This window comes from Pongo pygmaeus, chromosome 10, assembly GCF_028885625.2.
Source record: "Pongo pygmaeus isolate AG05252 chromosome 10, NHGRI_mPonPyg2-v2.0_pri, whole genome shotgun sequence".
Lineage (NCBI taxonomy): Eukaryota > Metazoa > Chordata > Mammalia > Primates > Hominidae > Pongo > Pongo pygmaeus.
In genome coordinates, this window is record NC_072383.2 from 60,206,902 (window position 1) to 60,222,864 (window position 15,963).

The following is a 15,963-nucleotide window of genomic DNA, read 5'->3' on the forward strand; positions in this document are numbered from 1 at the left end:
AATTCTCCAAAGAACACATACAGACAGCCAGCAAACGTATGAAAAAATGCACAAAATCACTAATAATCAGAGAAATACAAATCAAAACCACAGTAAGATACCATCTCACACCAGTTGAAATGGCTATTATTAAAAAGTTAACAGATTTTAGCAAGATTGCAGAGAAAAGGGAATGTTTAATATGTTATTGGTGAGAATGCAAATTAGTTCAGCCCCTGTGGAAAGAAAGCAGTTTGGAGATTTCTCAAAGAACTAAAAATAGAAATACCATTCGCTCAGCAGTCCCATTACTAGAAAATAGATCATTCTACCAAAAAGACACTTGCACTCATGTTTGTCACAGTACTATTCACAATAGTAAAGACATGGAATCAACCCAGGTGCCCATCATTGATGGACTGGATAAAGAAAATGTGATACATGGCCGGGCATGGTGGCTCATGCCTGTAATCCCAGCACTTTGGGAGGCTGAGGCGGGCGGGTCACCTGAGGTCGGGAGTTCGAGACCAGCCTGACCAACATGGTAAAACCCCGTCTCTACTAAAAATACAAAATTAGCCAGGCAAGGCGGTGCATGCCTGTAATCCCAGCTACTCGGAAGGCTGAGGCAGGAGAATCGCTTGAACCCGGGAGGTGGAGGTTGCGGTGAGCTGAGATCACACCATTACACTCCAGCCTGGGCAACAAGAGTGAAACTCTGTCTCAAAAAAAAAAAAAAAGTGATACATATATACCATGGAATACTGTGCAGCTATCAAAAAGAATGAAATTATATCCTTTACAGCAACATGGATGCAGCTGGAGGCCATTATTCTAAGCAAATTAACACAGATACAGAAGACCAAATACTGTGTGTTCTCACTTATAAGTAGGAGCTAAACATTGGGTATAGACGAACACAAAATTGAGAACAGTAGACACTGGGGATTCCAAAAGAGAAGAGGGAGAGAGGGGAGTAGCGGTTGAAAAACAACCTCTAGGGTACTGTATTTGCTACTGGGCAACAGGATCATTAGAAGCCGAAACCTCAGCATCACGCAATATACCCATGTAACAAACCTGCATATGTACCCCCTGAATCTAATATTTAAAATAAAATTTAAAATTTTTTTAAAACGAATTTATGATATAAAAATAAATTTTAAAAATCTGTGTTTTTTGCCCACGTTTAAATGAGTTTTTTTTGTTGCCATTGTTGTCATTGAGTAGTTTGAGTTCCTTGTAAATTCTGAATATTAGTCCTTTGTTGGTGGCATAGATTACAGATGTTTTCTCCCATTGTTAGGTTGTCTGTTCACTCTCAATTATTTCCTTTGCTGTACAGAAGTTTTTCAGTTAAACTAAGTCACTTTTGTCTATTTTTGTTTTTTGTTGGATTTGTTTTTGAGATGTTAGTCATAAATTCTTTGTGTAGGCCAGTGAACAGAGAGTTTTTCCTAGGTTTTTTTTAGGACTTTTATAAAAGTTTCAAGATCTTGAATACACCTTGCGTTAATTTTTGTTGTTGTTGTTTTTCGACCTTGAGTTAAATATTTTATATAGTGAGAAGTAGGGGTCCAGTTTCATTCTTCTGCATGTGGCAATCCAGTTTTTCCTGCACCATTTATTGAATAGGGTCTCCTTTCCCAGTGAATGTTTTTGTCAGCTTCGTTGAAGATCAGTTGGCAAAGATATGTGGCTTTATTTCTGGGCTCTCTATTCTGTTCCATTGATCTGTGTGTCTGTGTTTGTACCAGTACCATGCTGCTTTGGCTACTATAACCTTGCAGTTTAATTTGAAGTTGGGTAATGTGATGCCTCCAGCTTTGTTCTTTTTGCTTAGGATTGCTTAATCTGTTGAGATTCTTTTTCTTTATTTGAGTTTTAGAATTGTTTTTTCTAATTCAGTGAAACGTGATGTTGGTATTTTGATAGAAATTACATTGAATCTGTAGATTGCTTTGGGCGGGGGAGTATGAGTTATTTTAACATTATTGATTCTTCTGATCCATCAGCATGGGATGTTGTTCCACTTACTTGTGTCATCTACAGTTTCTTTCATCAGTGTTTCGTAGTTTTCCTTATAGAGGTCTTTCACCTCCTTGATTAGATGTATTCCCTGGCATTTTACTTTTTTTTGGTAGCTTTGGTAAATGAAACTGACTTTGATTTGGTTCTCAGCTCGATTGTTACTAGTGTATAAAATTGCTTCTGGTTTTTGTAAGTTGATTTTGTATGGTGAAACTTAGAGTTCATTTCTCAAAGAAGTCTTCGTGGAATCTTTAGGGTTGTCTAGGTATAAGATGATATTGTCAGCAAACAGAGATAACTTGGCTTCCTCTTTTCCAACTTGGATGACTTATTTCTCTTGCCTGTTTTCTGGCTGTGACTTTTAGTACTATATTGAATCAGAGTGTGTAAGTGGGCATTTTTGTCTTGTTCCCATTTTTAGCAGGAATGCTTTCAACTTTTCTCCATTCGTATGATATTGGCTGTAGTTTCGTTGTATGTGACTTTTATTATTTTGAGATATGTTCCTTCTGTGCCTAGTTTGTTGCAGGTTTTTATCATGAGATGTTGAATTTTACCAGATGCTGTTTTTGCATCTATTGAGATTATTATCTGGTTTTTGTTTTTAATTTTGTTTAGGCGGTGAATTGCATTTATTGATTTGCATATGTTGAACTTTCTTTGCGTGCCTGGAGTAAAACCCACTTGATCATGGTGTATTATCTTCTCGAACGCTGTTGTATTCAATTTGCTAATATTTTCTTGAGGAATTTTGCATCTATATTCATCAGGAGATATTGATCTGTAGTTTTCTTTATTTGATGAGTCCTTGTTTGACTTTGGTATCCAGGTGACACTGGCCTTGTAGAATTAGAAAGAGAATATTCCCTCTACTATTTTGGAACAGTTTCAGTGGGGTTGGTACAAGTTCTTTGTGTGTCTGGTAGTATTCAGCTCTGAATCTGTCCTCTCCTGAGCTTGTTGTTGTTGTTATTCTTGTTGTTGTTGTTGGGAGATTTTCGTCTTACTGACTTAATCTTAGTACTCATTATTGGTCTGTTCAGGGTTTCCAGTTCTTTCTGGTTCAGTACAATCTTGGGAGGTTATAAGTTTCCAGGTGTTTACCCACTTCCTCTAGGTTTTCTAGTTTGTGCATGTAGTGATGCTCATAGTAGTCTCTGATGACCTTTTGTATTTCTGCAGTATCAGTTATAATATCTTTTTTATTTCTGATTGTGTTTATTTGAATCTTCTCTCTTCTTGGTTAGTCTAGCTAGCAGTCTGTCTGTTTTGTTTCTCTTTTCAAAGAACTAACTTTTCATTTCATTGATCTTTTTGTATTGTATTTTTGGTCTCAGTGTCACTTACTTTTCCTCTGATCTTTATGTCTTTTCTTCTGTCAACTTTGGGTTTAGTTCTTGTTTTTCTGTTTCATTGGGTGTGACATTAGGTTGTTAATTTGTGTGTGTGTGTGTGTGTGTGTGTGTGTTTTTAGACAGCAGTATAAACTTTCCTCTTAGCACTGCTTTTGCTGTATCCCAGAGGTTTGGTATGTTGTATCTCCTTTTTCATTCATTTAAACATTTTTTAAAATTTTCATGTTAATTTTGTTGTTGACCCAAAGATCATTCAGGAACATGTTACTGAATTTCCATGTATTTGTATAGCTTCAAGAATTCCCCCTTGGGATTGATTTCTAGCTTTATTTCACTGTGGTTTAAGAAGATACTTGATATGATTTCAATTTAAAAAAAAAAATTTTAAGACTTGTTTTGTGGCATACCATATGGCCTATTTTGGAGAATGTTTCATGCATGATGAAAAGAATGTATATTCTGCTATTTGGGGGTAGAATGTTCTGCAAATGTCTGCCAAATACATTTAGTTTAGAGTCCAATTTAATTCTGGTGTTTCTTTGTTGGTTTTGTGTCCTGATGATCTGTCTAGTCCTGTCAGTGGAATATGGAAGTCCCCTACTATTATTGTATTGCTGTTTATATCTTTTCTTAGGTCTAGTAATATTAGTTTTATGAATCTGGGTTTGGGTCCTCTGGTGTTGGGTACATATATATTTAGGATTGTTATATCTTTCTATTGAATCGATCTCTTTCTCATTATAATAACTTTGTATTTTTTTTTACTGTTTTTGATTTAAAGTCGACTTTATCTGATCTAAGTATAGCTACTCCTACTTGTTTTTGGTTTCCATTTGCATGGAGTATCTTTTTGCACCTCTTTCTTCAGTCTGTAAGTTTCTTTACCACTAAGGTGAGTTTATTGTAAGCAGCATATAGTTGGATCTTGTTTTCTAAATTCGTCCTGCCAATCTTTATCTTTTAAGTAGAGCATTTAACCCATTTATGTTTAAGGTAAATATTGACATGTGAGGTTTTATTCCTCTAGTAATGTTGTTATCACATTGCTTTGTAGTTTCATTGGTGTAATTATTTTACAAGACCTGTGGATTTTTTACTTTCTTACATTTTTATGATGGCAAGTATTGACACTTCGTTTCCATGTTTAGACCTCCCTTGATCATTTTTGTAGAGCCAGTCTAGTGATGACAGATTCCCTCAATGATTGTTTTTCTAGGAAAGACTTTATATCTCCTTTATTCCTGAAGCTTTTTCTAGCAGGATACAAATTTTCAGATTGACAGTTTTTTTTTTCTTTAAGCCTATTTTGAAAATAGAATCCCAGTCTCTTCTGACTTGTAAGTCATCTGCCAGGAAGTCTGCTGTTAGTCTGATGGAGTTTCCTTTGTAGGTGACCAAATGCTTTTCTCTTGCTGAGACCACACACAGTCTGATGACTCTATGTCATGGTGAGGCCCTTCTTGCAATGTATTTTTCTGGGTTTCATTGAGCCTCTTATTCTGGATGTCTAGATCTCTTGCTGGACAAGAGAAGTTGGTTTTCCAAAGTTTTTGCTTTCTTTTCTTTTCTTTCTCAAGAATACCTACAATTCCTAGGTCCAGACATTTTAATGTAGTCTCCTACTTCTCAAAGGCTTTGTTCATCTTTAACATTCTTTTTTCTTTCTTCAAAAGACCTGGCTTTATGTTCTGAGATTGTTTATTCTCCTTGGTCTAGTTTATTGTTGAAGCTTTCATCTGTATTTTGTAAATCCTTCAGTGAATTTTTTATTTTCAAAAGATTTCATTTATATCCTTAATTGATTTTCTGTTTCTTTGTGTTGGTTTTTCACATTTTCCGTGAATCTCATTGAGCATCCTTAAAAATCAATATTGTGAATTACTTAGCATTTCAGTAATGTTAGTTAGGATTTATTGCTAGAGAGTTAGTGTGATCCTTTGAGGGTATTGTAACACCCTGTTTTTTCAAACTTCCAGAATTATTACACTGGTTCTTTCTCATCTGGAAAAACACATTTCTCAGTTTGAATTAATTTTCGTTTGAACGAGACTGTTTTCCCTTGAGGATGCGACTGTAATGTATGTTGAATAGGGTCATTTGGCTTTGCTTCTGGGTGCTTTTAGTGGCAAAGACTCTATATGAATTTCCTGGTTTTAGATAGCCTTTGGTGGCTTTCTCAAACATCGGGTGTGATAGTGGTATACTTGGCTTGTGAACAGGCTCACAGCCTCCTGTAGAGTCAGGGTAGCAGAGGTCTCAAGAAGTGTATGTTGTTCCCAAATTGTGTGCATTTATGTTACCAGATTTTATATTAGGTTGTGCATTTCACCTCCAGGCCAGTAAGTAGCATTTGCAGGTATGAGTCAGCTTCAGTGGTAACAGTGGGGTTTACGCTTGACCTTTGTTTGCCAGGGAAAGCTCAGATATTCTGATGACTGGCAGAGGCACCAGCCCTGACAAGGGTGGCAGGGGAGAGGGGAGTCATTGGGCCACTGGTAAAATGCACTGAGGTCCCTTGTGGAAAGGGATGCGGGGGGGGGGGGTGTGGGCTGGGTGATGAGCTGTCTTAGCACCCTGGCCTCAGCAGGCAGGAATGTGATGTTTCCCTCTCACACTGCTGTTCTGGTGCTCAGGTTGTTCAGTTCTCTTAGACACTGCTGTTTATCTCCAAACTGCAATGTAGCCTAGAACTACAGGAGATGCCTGCCCCATGGCTTGACAGTACACTTCTGTGCTATCTGGAAATGGGTGCCATGCAGACTCTGCTCCCCATGGCAGGACCCCTGAAACTCTAGGCAGAGAGTGGGACAGGACCCATCTTTCTCGTGAACCTGAGCCCAGAGGCCACTGCCAATGGAGCTGCAGTTGCCCCTCACAGCTTCAGATAGCCTGCCCTCTGGTTTCTTGTGCCAGCTTCCCATGGGAGCAGCAATGACTGTGTCTGCAGCAGTGGGTGGAGGGGGAGGAGAAGTCCCCTTCTCTATGTCTGGGCTTAAGCACAGGGGCCACTTGGCCAGTGGTACAGGACCTTACTCCTCACTTGGAGTGCTGAGCAGAGTTTGTGTCTCTGTGTCTCTGCCAGGAGCAGGCATTCACTTGCAGCCCCAAGCAGGGAGCTCTTGGGGGGCGCTGGAAAATGCATGCTTTGGTTTCCTTTGTCCCAGAGGCTGTCCCTTTGGTGCACTGCACTTTTCCTTCCCTTAAAAGTAGCACTCCTTGTGGGATAGATTATTGGGAACCCTGCAGCACCCCTGGGTCTAACTAGCACTGTGCCACTACTGCCCACTGAGTGGGTTCTGGGGAATGTCAGCAAGAGCTCCCAGGATGTGGAAGCACAAGGGCTGAGGTTCCCTGGGCAAGATAAAGTCCCCTGATGGATATGCTCTGACAATGATGCCTTGCCACAGATGCCCGAGTCTAGGATGGTGGGAAGGTGAGCAACCCAGCGTGAGCTTGCAGTCTGGTGTAACACCCTCAAGAAATCCCTACCCTTACCACTGTCTGGGTTTGAGAGAGCAGAGGAGCTTTCCCATAGATCGCATACTAGCACTCTGCCACAGGAATGAAGGATCCCAAACACTCGCTTACCCTTTCCATGCAACACCAAGTCCCTTGGGGCTCCCAGCCACTCTTTTTTGGCCTCTCACTTCCTTCTTTTTCTATGCCTAAATTTTTTCTGTGATTTTTGTGTCCTAGTATTCTCTCTCTGATATTCTGTTAGAGCTGCGATTATGTGTTTGTAATTTTGGTTCTTTTTTCTTTTTTGAGACCAAGCCTCTCTCTGTCACCCAGGCTGGAGTGCAGTGGTGCGATCTCGGCTCACTGCAACCTCTGCCTCCCAGGTTTAAGCAATTCTCCTGCCTCAGCCTCTTGAGTAGCTGGGGTTACAGGCACCTACCACCATGCCTCCCAATTTTTGTATTTTTAGTAGAGACGGGGTTTCACGATGTTGGCCAGGCTGGTCTTGAACTCCTGACCTCAACTGATCCACCCACCTCAGCCTTCCAAAGCGCTGGGATTACAGGCGCAAGCCACCACACCCAGCTGTAATTTTGGTTCTTTTTTCTGAAGAGAACTGGAACTTGATGTCTCTAGTCAGCTATCTTGAACCTCTCTCTCTGATTATAATTATTATAATTAACCTTGCAACCCTTGATAACTGGTTTCCTTTACCTCCAAAACACACAATAAAGTACATAAAATTATTTGCAAGCTTCTTGTAAAACAACCATTTTTTCTATTTACCATATTGCATTTTTAAATTTATTTTGACAAATTCTTATGATTATTTCCATTTTCATTCAATTGAGAAGCATTTTCTTGAACACATATATTTGTATTTTTATGTCAGTATTTGTCATCAAGTAGTATATATTTATAGAACAATAGGAATAATACTTTATACAAATGAAGTCTTGTCTTTCTAATACTAAGGGGCATTACAGTTTTCAAATATCCTTTGAAGTAGATATGTCTTTTAATATAAAAAGAAATATCAAAAAATAGATGGCTCTTTTACTGTTCCTGTATTTTCAGGTATTTTCCTTAACCAATTTCTTTTATTTTTTAGGTACCTAGTCGATAGTCGCTGGTTCAAACAGTGGAAAAAATATGTTGGCTTTGACAGTTGGGACAAATACCAGATGGGAGATCAAAATGTGTATCCTGGACCCATTGATAACTCTGGACTTCTCAAAGGTCATTATTTTCTTCCTTCAGTCAAGTTGTAAATGTGTTAAATTTCATTATATAAATGTCAGTGAGTTGAATATGGAAAATGTTAGTGCAAATAAGTTGATAAAGTTTTGCATTACAGATTTGACCTAATGAACTTATTATTCTAATTAGTTATTAAAAATTTTGCTATTATTCTGTATGACAAGTTTTGTTTTTCATTTATGATGTAATAAGGTTTTATTGTTGTTTAAACCCTTAAATGAAGAATCTGATTTCTTCATTTAAAGATTTCATTATTAAGTAATCATTATTTAATGATTATTTATTACTAAATAATAGGACTGATTATTTGTTATTAAATAGTAATTAAAGACTGATTATTTTGAGAAATGCTATGTCACATATTTTTTTTCCTAGTGGACACATGACATTTTTTAAAATTTGAGGAATAATCATATATGCTTACATTCTTAAATTTTTGCATTAGCTTTCTACAACCCTCACTACTTGCCAGTCCTTCTGTATACCTCTTATTATGGGTAAAGGGAACAAAACATAAGTACCAGAACTTCCATTTCTAACAGTGGTTCTCAAAACACTGGATATCAGGCAACGGAAAACAGTGATCCTTGAGAGTTGCGAAACAAAATAGGTAAGCCCTCCAACTGCCTTCAGTTTACTGCATTAAAAGAGATTTCCAAGACACAACATGGGAAGATGAAACCCGTGCAGACCCTTACTATCTCCCTTAGTTGAGGAAACAGAGTTTCCCTTAGTTGAGGAAAACCAAGGCTACAAGAGTCCAGGAAAATACCAGAAAGTAGTGAGTAGCTCAGAGAGAGAGAGAGAGAGAGAGACCTAGACCCCCCATAGGGTTGCTCTTAAGTCTTCAACTATTAATCAGCACTTTGCATATGAGAAAACTGCCCAAGGCCAGACAAGGTACCCCTGAAAAGAAGGAACAATCATCGAGGCTAATATAGGATTGGGAATCATTTGTGTTCTCAGCAGCCAGAGTGGAAAACCACATAATTTAGAGTAGACTTCTGAGAACAGTTTTACTTATGTAATAGGGTGAAATTAATTTTCCTGCTCTGCTAACCTGAAAGCATCAAACTATTTCCAAGAAACTTAACTGCATTTCAGAATAAAACTTGAGTATTTATAAGAATACAAAAATATCCAGCATACAAAAATATAAAATTTATAATGGCTTGGATCTGACCAAATATTACCTGGCATGTGAAGAAGCAGGAAAATATGATCAATAATGACAAGCAATGTCAATCTTAAAAACAAATCTCCCCCACAAGACATGGAAAAAATTAATAAAGAACAGATGAGACATATACAAAATTAAAAGTTGCTAGATTGAAACCCAGCTCTATGAATAATCACATTAAATGTAAACACCTCAACTAAAGGTAGTGACGGTGAGATTAGATTAAAAAGTTAAAAACCAGCTATCAACTGCCTACAAGAAACTCACTTTAAATGCAAGAACACAGATAGATTAAAAGTAAGATATGGAAAAAGATAACACCAGGCAGTGGTAAGCAAGACTAACCCCCAGTGATCCTCACTCTTATATAATACTCTCCCCTTTGAGTGTAGGTGAAACCTGTAAATAGGATGAAGATATCACTCTTCTGATTATGTTATGTGGCAAAAAGAGACTATCCTGGTGAACGTAATCTAATCACACATACCCTTTAAAAGCAGTTTTCTCTGTCTGATGGCAAAAGAATTCAGAGATGCATGAAAGAGAGTCAATATGTCATTGCTGGTTTGAAGTTGGAAGGAATCGTGAGATGCAAGGCAGGCAGCCTCTAGGAACAGAGAGTGGCCTCAGGTTGACAGCCATCAAGGAAACGGGAACCTCAAACTCACAACCATGAGTAACTGAATTCTGCCAACAACCTGAATGGGCTTGGAAGCAGATTCTCCCTCAGACCTTCAGATAAGAGCCCAGCAAGGTTGGTATCTTGACTTCAGCCTTGTAAAACCCTAAGCACAAATCCATTTGGGTCCTCCTTAACTACTGACCCACAGAACTGTGAACTAATAAATCGGTGATGTTTAAGCCACTATGGTAATTCATTATGCAACAGTGGAAAACTAATACACATGCTAACACTGTTTTTTAAAAAGCCGGAGACATTAAGTTTCAGAATAAAGAACATTATCAGGGATAGAAGGTCACTTTATAATGACTAATGGGATGGTATAGTTCATCAAGAGAATATAGTAATCCTAAATATATACTTACCTAATGACATAACTTGAAAATATGTGAAGAAGAGTGATGTCAGCAGGATGATAGAATAGAAAGTCTCAGCCCCCAACCCCCAACAGAAACACTGAAGTAACAATGGACCAGACTATCTTTATGAGAAACCCAAGATCCAGTTAAGAATTTGTAGTACTTCAGATGAGCACAAAACTGAGAACAACAACATTGAAATGAGTAAGAACAATTTTATTTTGCCCACATCAGCCCCTCCTCCAAGGAGTCTTAGCTTAGTCTCAAGAGAGATTGTCTCAGATCAGGACCTCTCCCTTGGGGGGAAAACTACCCAACAGGCCAGTTTTCTAAAAAAAAATTTTTATCACCTTACACAGAGTGCTGATGGAACCAGCATAGTTCTTATGCCTGGGGGCAGTTAACAGAGGAAAAGGGGTAGGTGGTTGCTGCAGCTGGAAGGCTCTGAGAGATTGAGAGAAGGCTAAGAACCTGAGGCTTCTCTCCCAGGAAGGAAGGAGAGGAGTGGGGGCATCCTGAACTGCCCATGCCTTTCAGTGTGCTGCTTGAGGGGCCAGTTTCTGTCATGCCTCATTGTACCAGAGAGCTGACATAGTTCAAATAACTGGGGGAAGTTAAAAACAAAAGAAAAGGGATAGGTGGCTTGCTGCAGCTGCCACAACCCTGTAATATTAGGAGAAGACATAGAACCTGAGACTTGTCTTCCAGGGAAGAGGAAAAGGAGTGGAGTGTTACCTCCAGTGTTCCAGTCTTTCAGGGTACTGCTTGAAGGACTGATTTCTGTCTTATCTTACCCAGTGTGCTAATGGAACTGGCAGAGTTTGGTGGGGGCAGATAGGAACAAACGAAAAGGGGCAAGTGGCTTGCTGCACTCAGCACAGCTCTACAAGATTTGAGAAGGCAGAGAACTCAAGGAAGAGGGAGACAAGTGGGATGTGCCTCTAATGTTCTGGTCTGTGGTATGATGTAGTAAGATACCAGAAGGAGGAAGAGATTATGGGCTCCTGAAAAAAAAGGAAATCAACAATCTTCTAATTAGGAATCTACATGCACAAGTACAGAAAAGATGTATCCACAAAAAAAGTTTGAGATGTTCTCAGAATCTCTAGCCAGGCTTTATGGGTGGAAGTGAAGCTATTTGCCTTTCAAAGCCAGTTAATAAAGACTGGGAGAGATGGCTGTTTCTTCAGTTGCGCAAACACCTGTGCAAAGCTACAAGAACTCAATCAGAGAAACGTGACACAAAAAAACAAAATCTCCAGAAACTGACCCTAAAGAAATAGAGATAAATTGCCTGACAGAGAATTCAAAATAATTCTTATAAAGCTCACTGAGTTACAAGAAAACATAGACAACTTTACAAACCCAGAAAAATAAAAATTCACAAAATTAGAATATCAACAAGGAGCTAAAAATTATGAAGAACCAAACAAATTTTGGAATACGATAACTGAAAAATTCACTAGAGGTCTTCAACAGCAGATTTGATCAAGTAGATGAGTTGGCAAACTTGTAGACGGATCATTTGAAATTATCCAATCAGAGGAATAAAAATAATAAAAAAGAGTAAAGGAAGTCCAAGTGACTTATGGGACACCATCAAATGAACCAATTTGTGTGTATGGAAGTTCCAGAAGGAGGAAAGTGAGAGGGGCAGAAAGCATATTTAAAGACATACTGGCTGAGGCCAGGTGTAGTGGCTCACACCTGTAATCCCAGCACTGTGGGAGGCCAAAGTGGATGGATCACATGAACACAGGAGTTCGAGATCAGCTCAGGCAACATGGTGAAACCTTGTCTCTAGAAGAAATACAAAAAAAATAATCCAGCCAGTCGCGGTGGCTCACACCTATAATCCCAGCACTTTGGGAGGCCGAGGCAGGAGGATCACAAGGTCAAGAGATCGAGACCATCCTGGCCAACATGGTGAAACCCCGTCTCTATTAAAAATACAAAAAACTAGCTGGGTGTGGTGGCGCACACTTGTAGTCCCAGCTACTCAGGAGGCTGAGGCAGGAGAATCGCTTGAACCTGGGAGGCAGTGGTTCAGCGAGCTGAGATCATCCTACTGCACTCTAGCCTGGCGACAGAGCAAGACTCCATCTCAAAAAAATAAAATAACATAATCTGTGGGTGGTGGCATACACTTGTAGTCCCAGTACTTGGGAGGCTGAGGTGAGAGGATTGCTTCAGCCCAGGAGACAGAGGTTGTAGTGAGCCGAGATCGTACCACTGCACTCCAGCATGGGTGACCGGGTAAGACCCTGTCTTGCAAAAAAAAAAAAAAAAAAAAAAAGAATGAATGAAATAATGGCTGAAACTTCCTGAAACTGGGAAGGGAAATTGGACATCTACATTCACGAAGCCCAAAGAATTGAACAACACTGTTAATCAACTTGATCTAATTGAATTTTGTAAAACATTCCTCGTACCCATTAGGAATCACACCCTATCCCTTCTTTGCTGCCACCCCCTGCTCTAGACAACTACTAATCTCCTTTGTCTGTATGGATTTGCTTATTCTGGACATCTCATATAAATAGAATCATACAATATGTGTGTTTTTTTGTTTTTTTTTTTTTTTTATTTTTTGAGATGGAGTCTCACTCCGTTGCCCAGGCTAGAATCTCAGCTCACTGCAACCTCCGCATCCCAGGTTCGAGCGATTATCCTACCTCAGCCTCCCAAGTAGCTGGGATTACAGGTGCGTGCCACCACACCTGGCTGATCTTTGCATTTTTAGTAGAGACGGGGTTTCACCATGTTGGCCAGGCTGGTCTCTGAACTCCTGACCTCAGGTGATCCATCTGCCTCAGTCCCCCAAAGTACTGGGATTACAGGTGTTAGCCACTGTGCCCAGCCCAATACGTATTCTTTTATGTTTGTCTTCTTTTATTTAGGACAGCACAATGTTTTCGTGTTTTATCCATGTTGCCGCATGAATCAGTACTTGATTTCTTTTTATAGATGAATGATTTCTACTGAATGGTAGCACGTTTACTTTATGCACTCATCAGTTGATGGACATTTGAGTTTTTACTTTTTGGCTCTTCTGGATATTGTTGCTATGAACATTCATGTAAAAGTTTTTGGGTAGATACATGTTTTCCTTTCTAATGGGTAGATACCTAGACATGAAATTGTTGGGTCTTTTTAAACTTCATTGTTTAACTATTTTAGGAACTGTTAGACTGTTTTTCCAAAGTCATTGCATCATTTTACGTCGTTGCTGGCAGTGTATGAGGATTCATTGCTTCACATCATTGCCAACACTTGTTCTTGTCTGTCCTTTTTATTATAGCCGTCCAAGTGGGTGTGAAGTGGTATCTCGTTGTGATTTTTGACGTGCATTTCCCTAGTGATTAATGATGATAAGTTCTTTTTTTGCGTGCTTGTTATATATCTTTTTTAGTGAAATATCTATTCAGATCCTGTGCCTGTTTTTAACAGAGTTGTCTTTTCATTGTTGTATTTTCAGAGTTTGTTATTTATTTAGGTTGCTAGACCCTTATCAGATGTACGATTTGCAAAAATTTTTTCTTATTCTGTGGGCTTTTTATTTTCTTGATGGTGACCTTTGAAGCACAAAAGTTTTTTAATTTTAAGTCCAATTTGCCTTTTTTTCTTTGTTGCTTGTGCTTTTGGTGTCAGAAAGCATTGCTGAAACCAAGGTTGCGAAGATTTATGTAAGATTTATACTTACATTTTCTTCTACGAGTTTTATAGTTTTGGCTGTTAAATTTACACCATTCGTCTACTTTAAGTTAGTTTTGTATATGGTGTGCGATAGTGTTCTAACTTCATCCTTTTGCATGTGGATATTGAGTTGTCCAGTAAGCTTTTTAATAGAAAAGGATAAGCTGATCCAAAAATTCATGTGGAAATTCAAATGACAGAATGGCTGAAACAACTTTGAATTTTAAAATAAAATCATAGAAGTTAACACTATTTGATTTCAATCCTTATTTTAAAGCTGTAATAATAAATATAGTTGATACTGACATAAAGACAAATACATCAATTGACCAGATTAGAGAATCCAGAAATAGATCTACACATATATAGTCGTTCAGCTTTAGAAAAAGGTAAAAGAGGAATTCGCTGGCAAAAGGATAGTCTTTTAAACAAATGCGGCTTGAGTATTACTCAAGTATTTGGCTTGAGTATCTGTTTGCAAAAAACTGAACTTTGATGCATACGTGGCACTGTATACAATATTAATCCAAAATGGACTATAGACCTAAATGTAAAAACTAAAACTTTTAGGAAAAAGTCTTTGTGATGTTGTATTAGCCAAAGTTTTCTTGGATATGATTCAAAAGCAAGGTTGATAAAAGAAAAAAATGTAGTTGTGTCTCATCAGTAACAAAAGCTTCTTTAAATGACACTGTTAAGAGAAAGAAAAGAGAAGCCACAGTGTGGGAGAAAATATTTACAATCATGTAGCTGATAAAAGACTTGTTTGTAGAATATACAGTTTTTAAAACTTATTTTGAAGAAAACATAAAGCCCAATGGAAAAAGTAGGCAGAAGATTTGAACACATAATTCACCAAAGAAGATACAGGTTTCAAAAAGCCACGTGCAAAAATGCTCAACATAATTCATATTAGAGAAATGAAGATTAAAACCACAATGAGAAAACTGATCCATACCAAGTGTTGGCAAGATTGTAGAGGAAGTAGAACTCTCATACACTGTTTCTATCGATGTCATATCATAAAAGCACTTCAGAAAACAGTCTGGCAGTTTCTTAACAAGTTAGACATACATTTATTATAGAGCCCAGTCATTCCACTCCTAGGTATTTACCCAAAATAAATGAAAGCATTTTATCCATATGACTGATTGTACACAAATGGTCATACAGTGTTATTTGTAATAGAAAAAGTTGTGAACAGCTCCAATGCCCATCAACACCTGAATGGATAAACAAAATGTAGCATATCCATACAATGAAATCCCACTCAGCAATTAAAAGAAGTTAAGTATTGATATGTAAAAACATGGATAGATCTCAAAATAATTACATGGCATGAACGAAGCCAAACAAAAAAGAGGACATACTATTTTTATGTAAGACTCTAGAAATTGCAAACTCGTCTATACTAACAGAAAGCAAGTACTGTTTTCACGTACAAGTCTAGAAAATGCAAAGTAGGCTATAGTTGCAAAACGCAGAATAAGTAACATTCTCTTAATCTCTCAGGTTTTTTCTTGCTTCTTGATTTGTATTGTTTATATCTTATTGGGAATAGTGTGTTCTCATTATTGAAATGCTACCAAGAACAATTTTGCTTTCCGTATCTGTTAATTAAGACTAAGTTAGGACAAGAAAAATCTCCATTAAGTTGGATATAACTCAGTGAGATATTTCTGTTCCTCTTTCTGCATTTTAAAAATTCAGATGGACAGATAACAAGTCTCAGATTAGGACTATGATGTAGGTATGGTTCCAGAAATTTCTTCTAGATCTGTGGCCTGTCTTGTACTAAATTTTTTTAGTCTAACTAGAAATTTGAAAGTGGACTGTGAATTAGAACCACATCTGAAGAATTACCTCCATTTTAGATCTTGGGAGAAATCCAGATTGTGGGCCTTCTGGAATAATGAAGTGGTTCACAAGATGCCCATTTGTGATTTCTGTCATGGTTCCAAG

General features: G+C 38.1%; 1 protein-coding gene across 3 annotated transcripts in view; it reads left to right on the plus strand.

Moving 5' to 3' along the window:
- Nucleotides 1–15,963, plus strand: part of USP15 (ubiquitin specific peptidase 15) — a 144,681-nt gene that overhangs the window by 26,154 nt on the left and 102,564 nt on the right. For all 3 annotated transcript variants that reach the window (XM_054444090.2, XM_054444094.2, XM_054444091.2), the window contains exon 2: nt 7,936–8,063. In XM_054444090.2, coding sequence (XP_054300065.1) covers nt 7,936–8,063 — 128 coding nt within the window. The remainder of the gene's footprint in view (nt 1–7,935; nt 8,064–15,963) is intronic.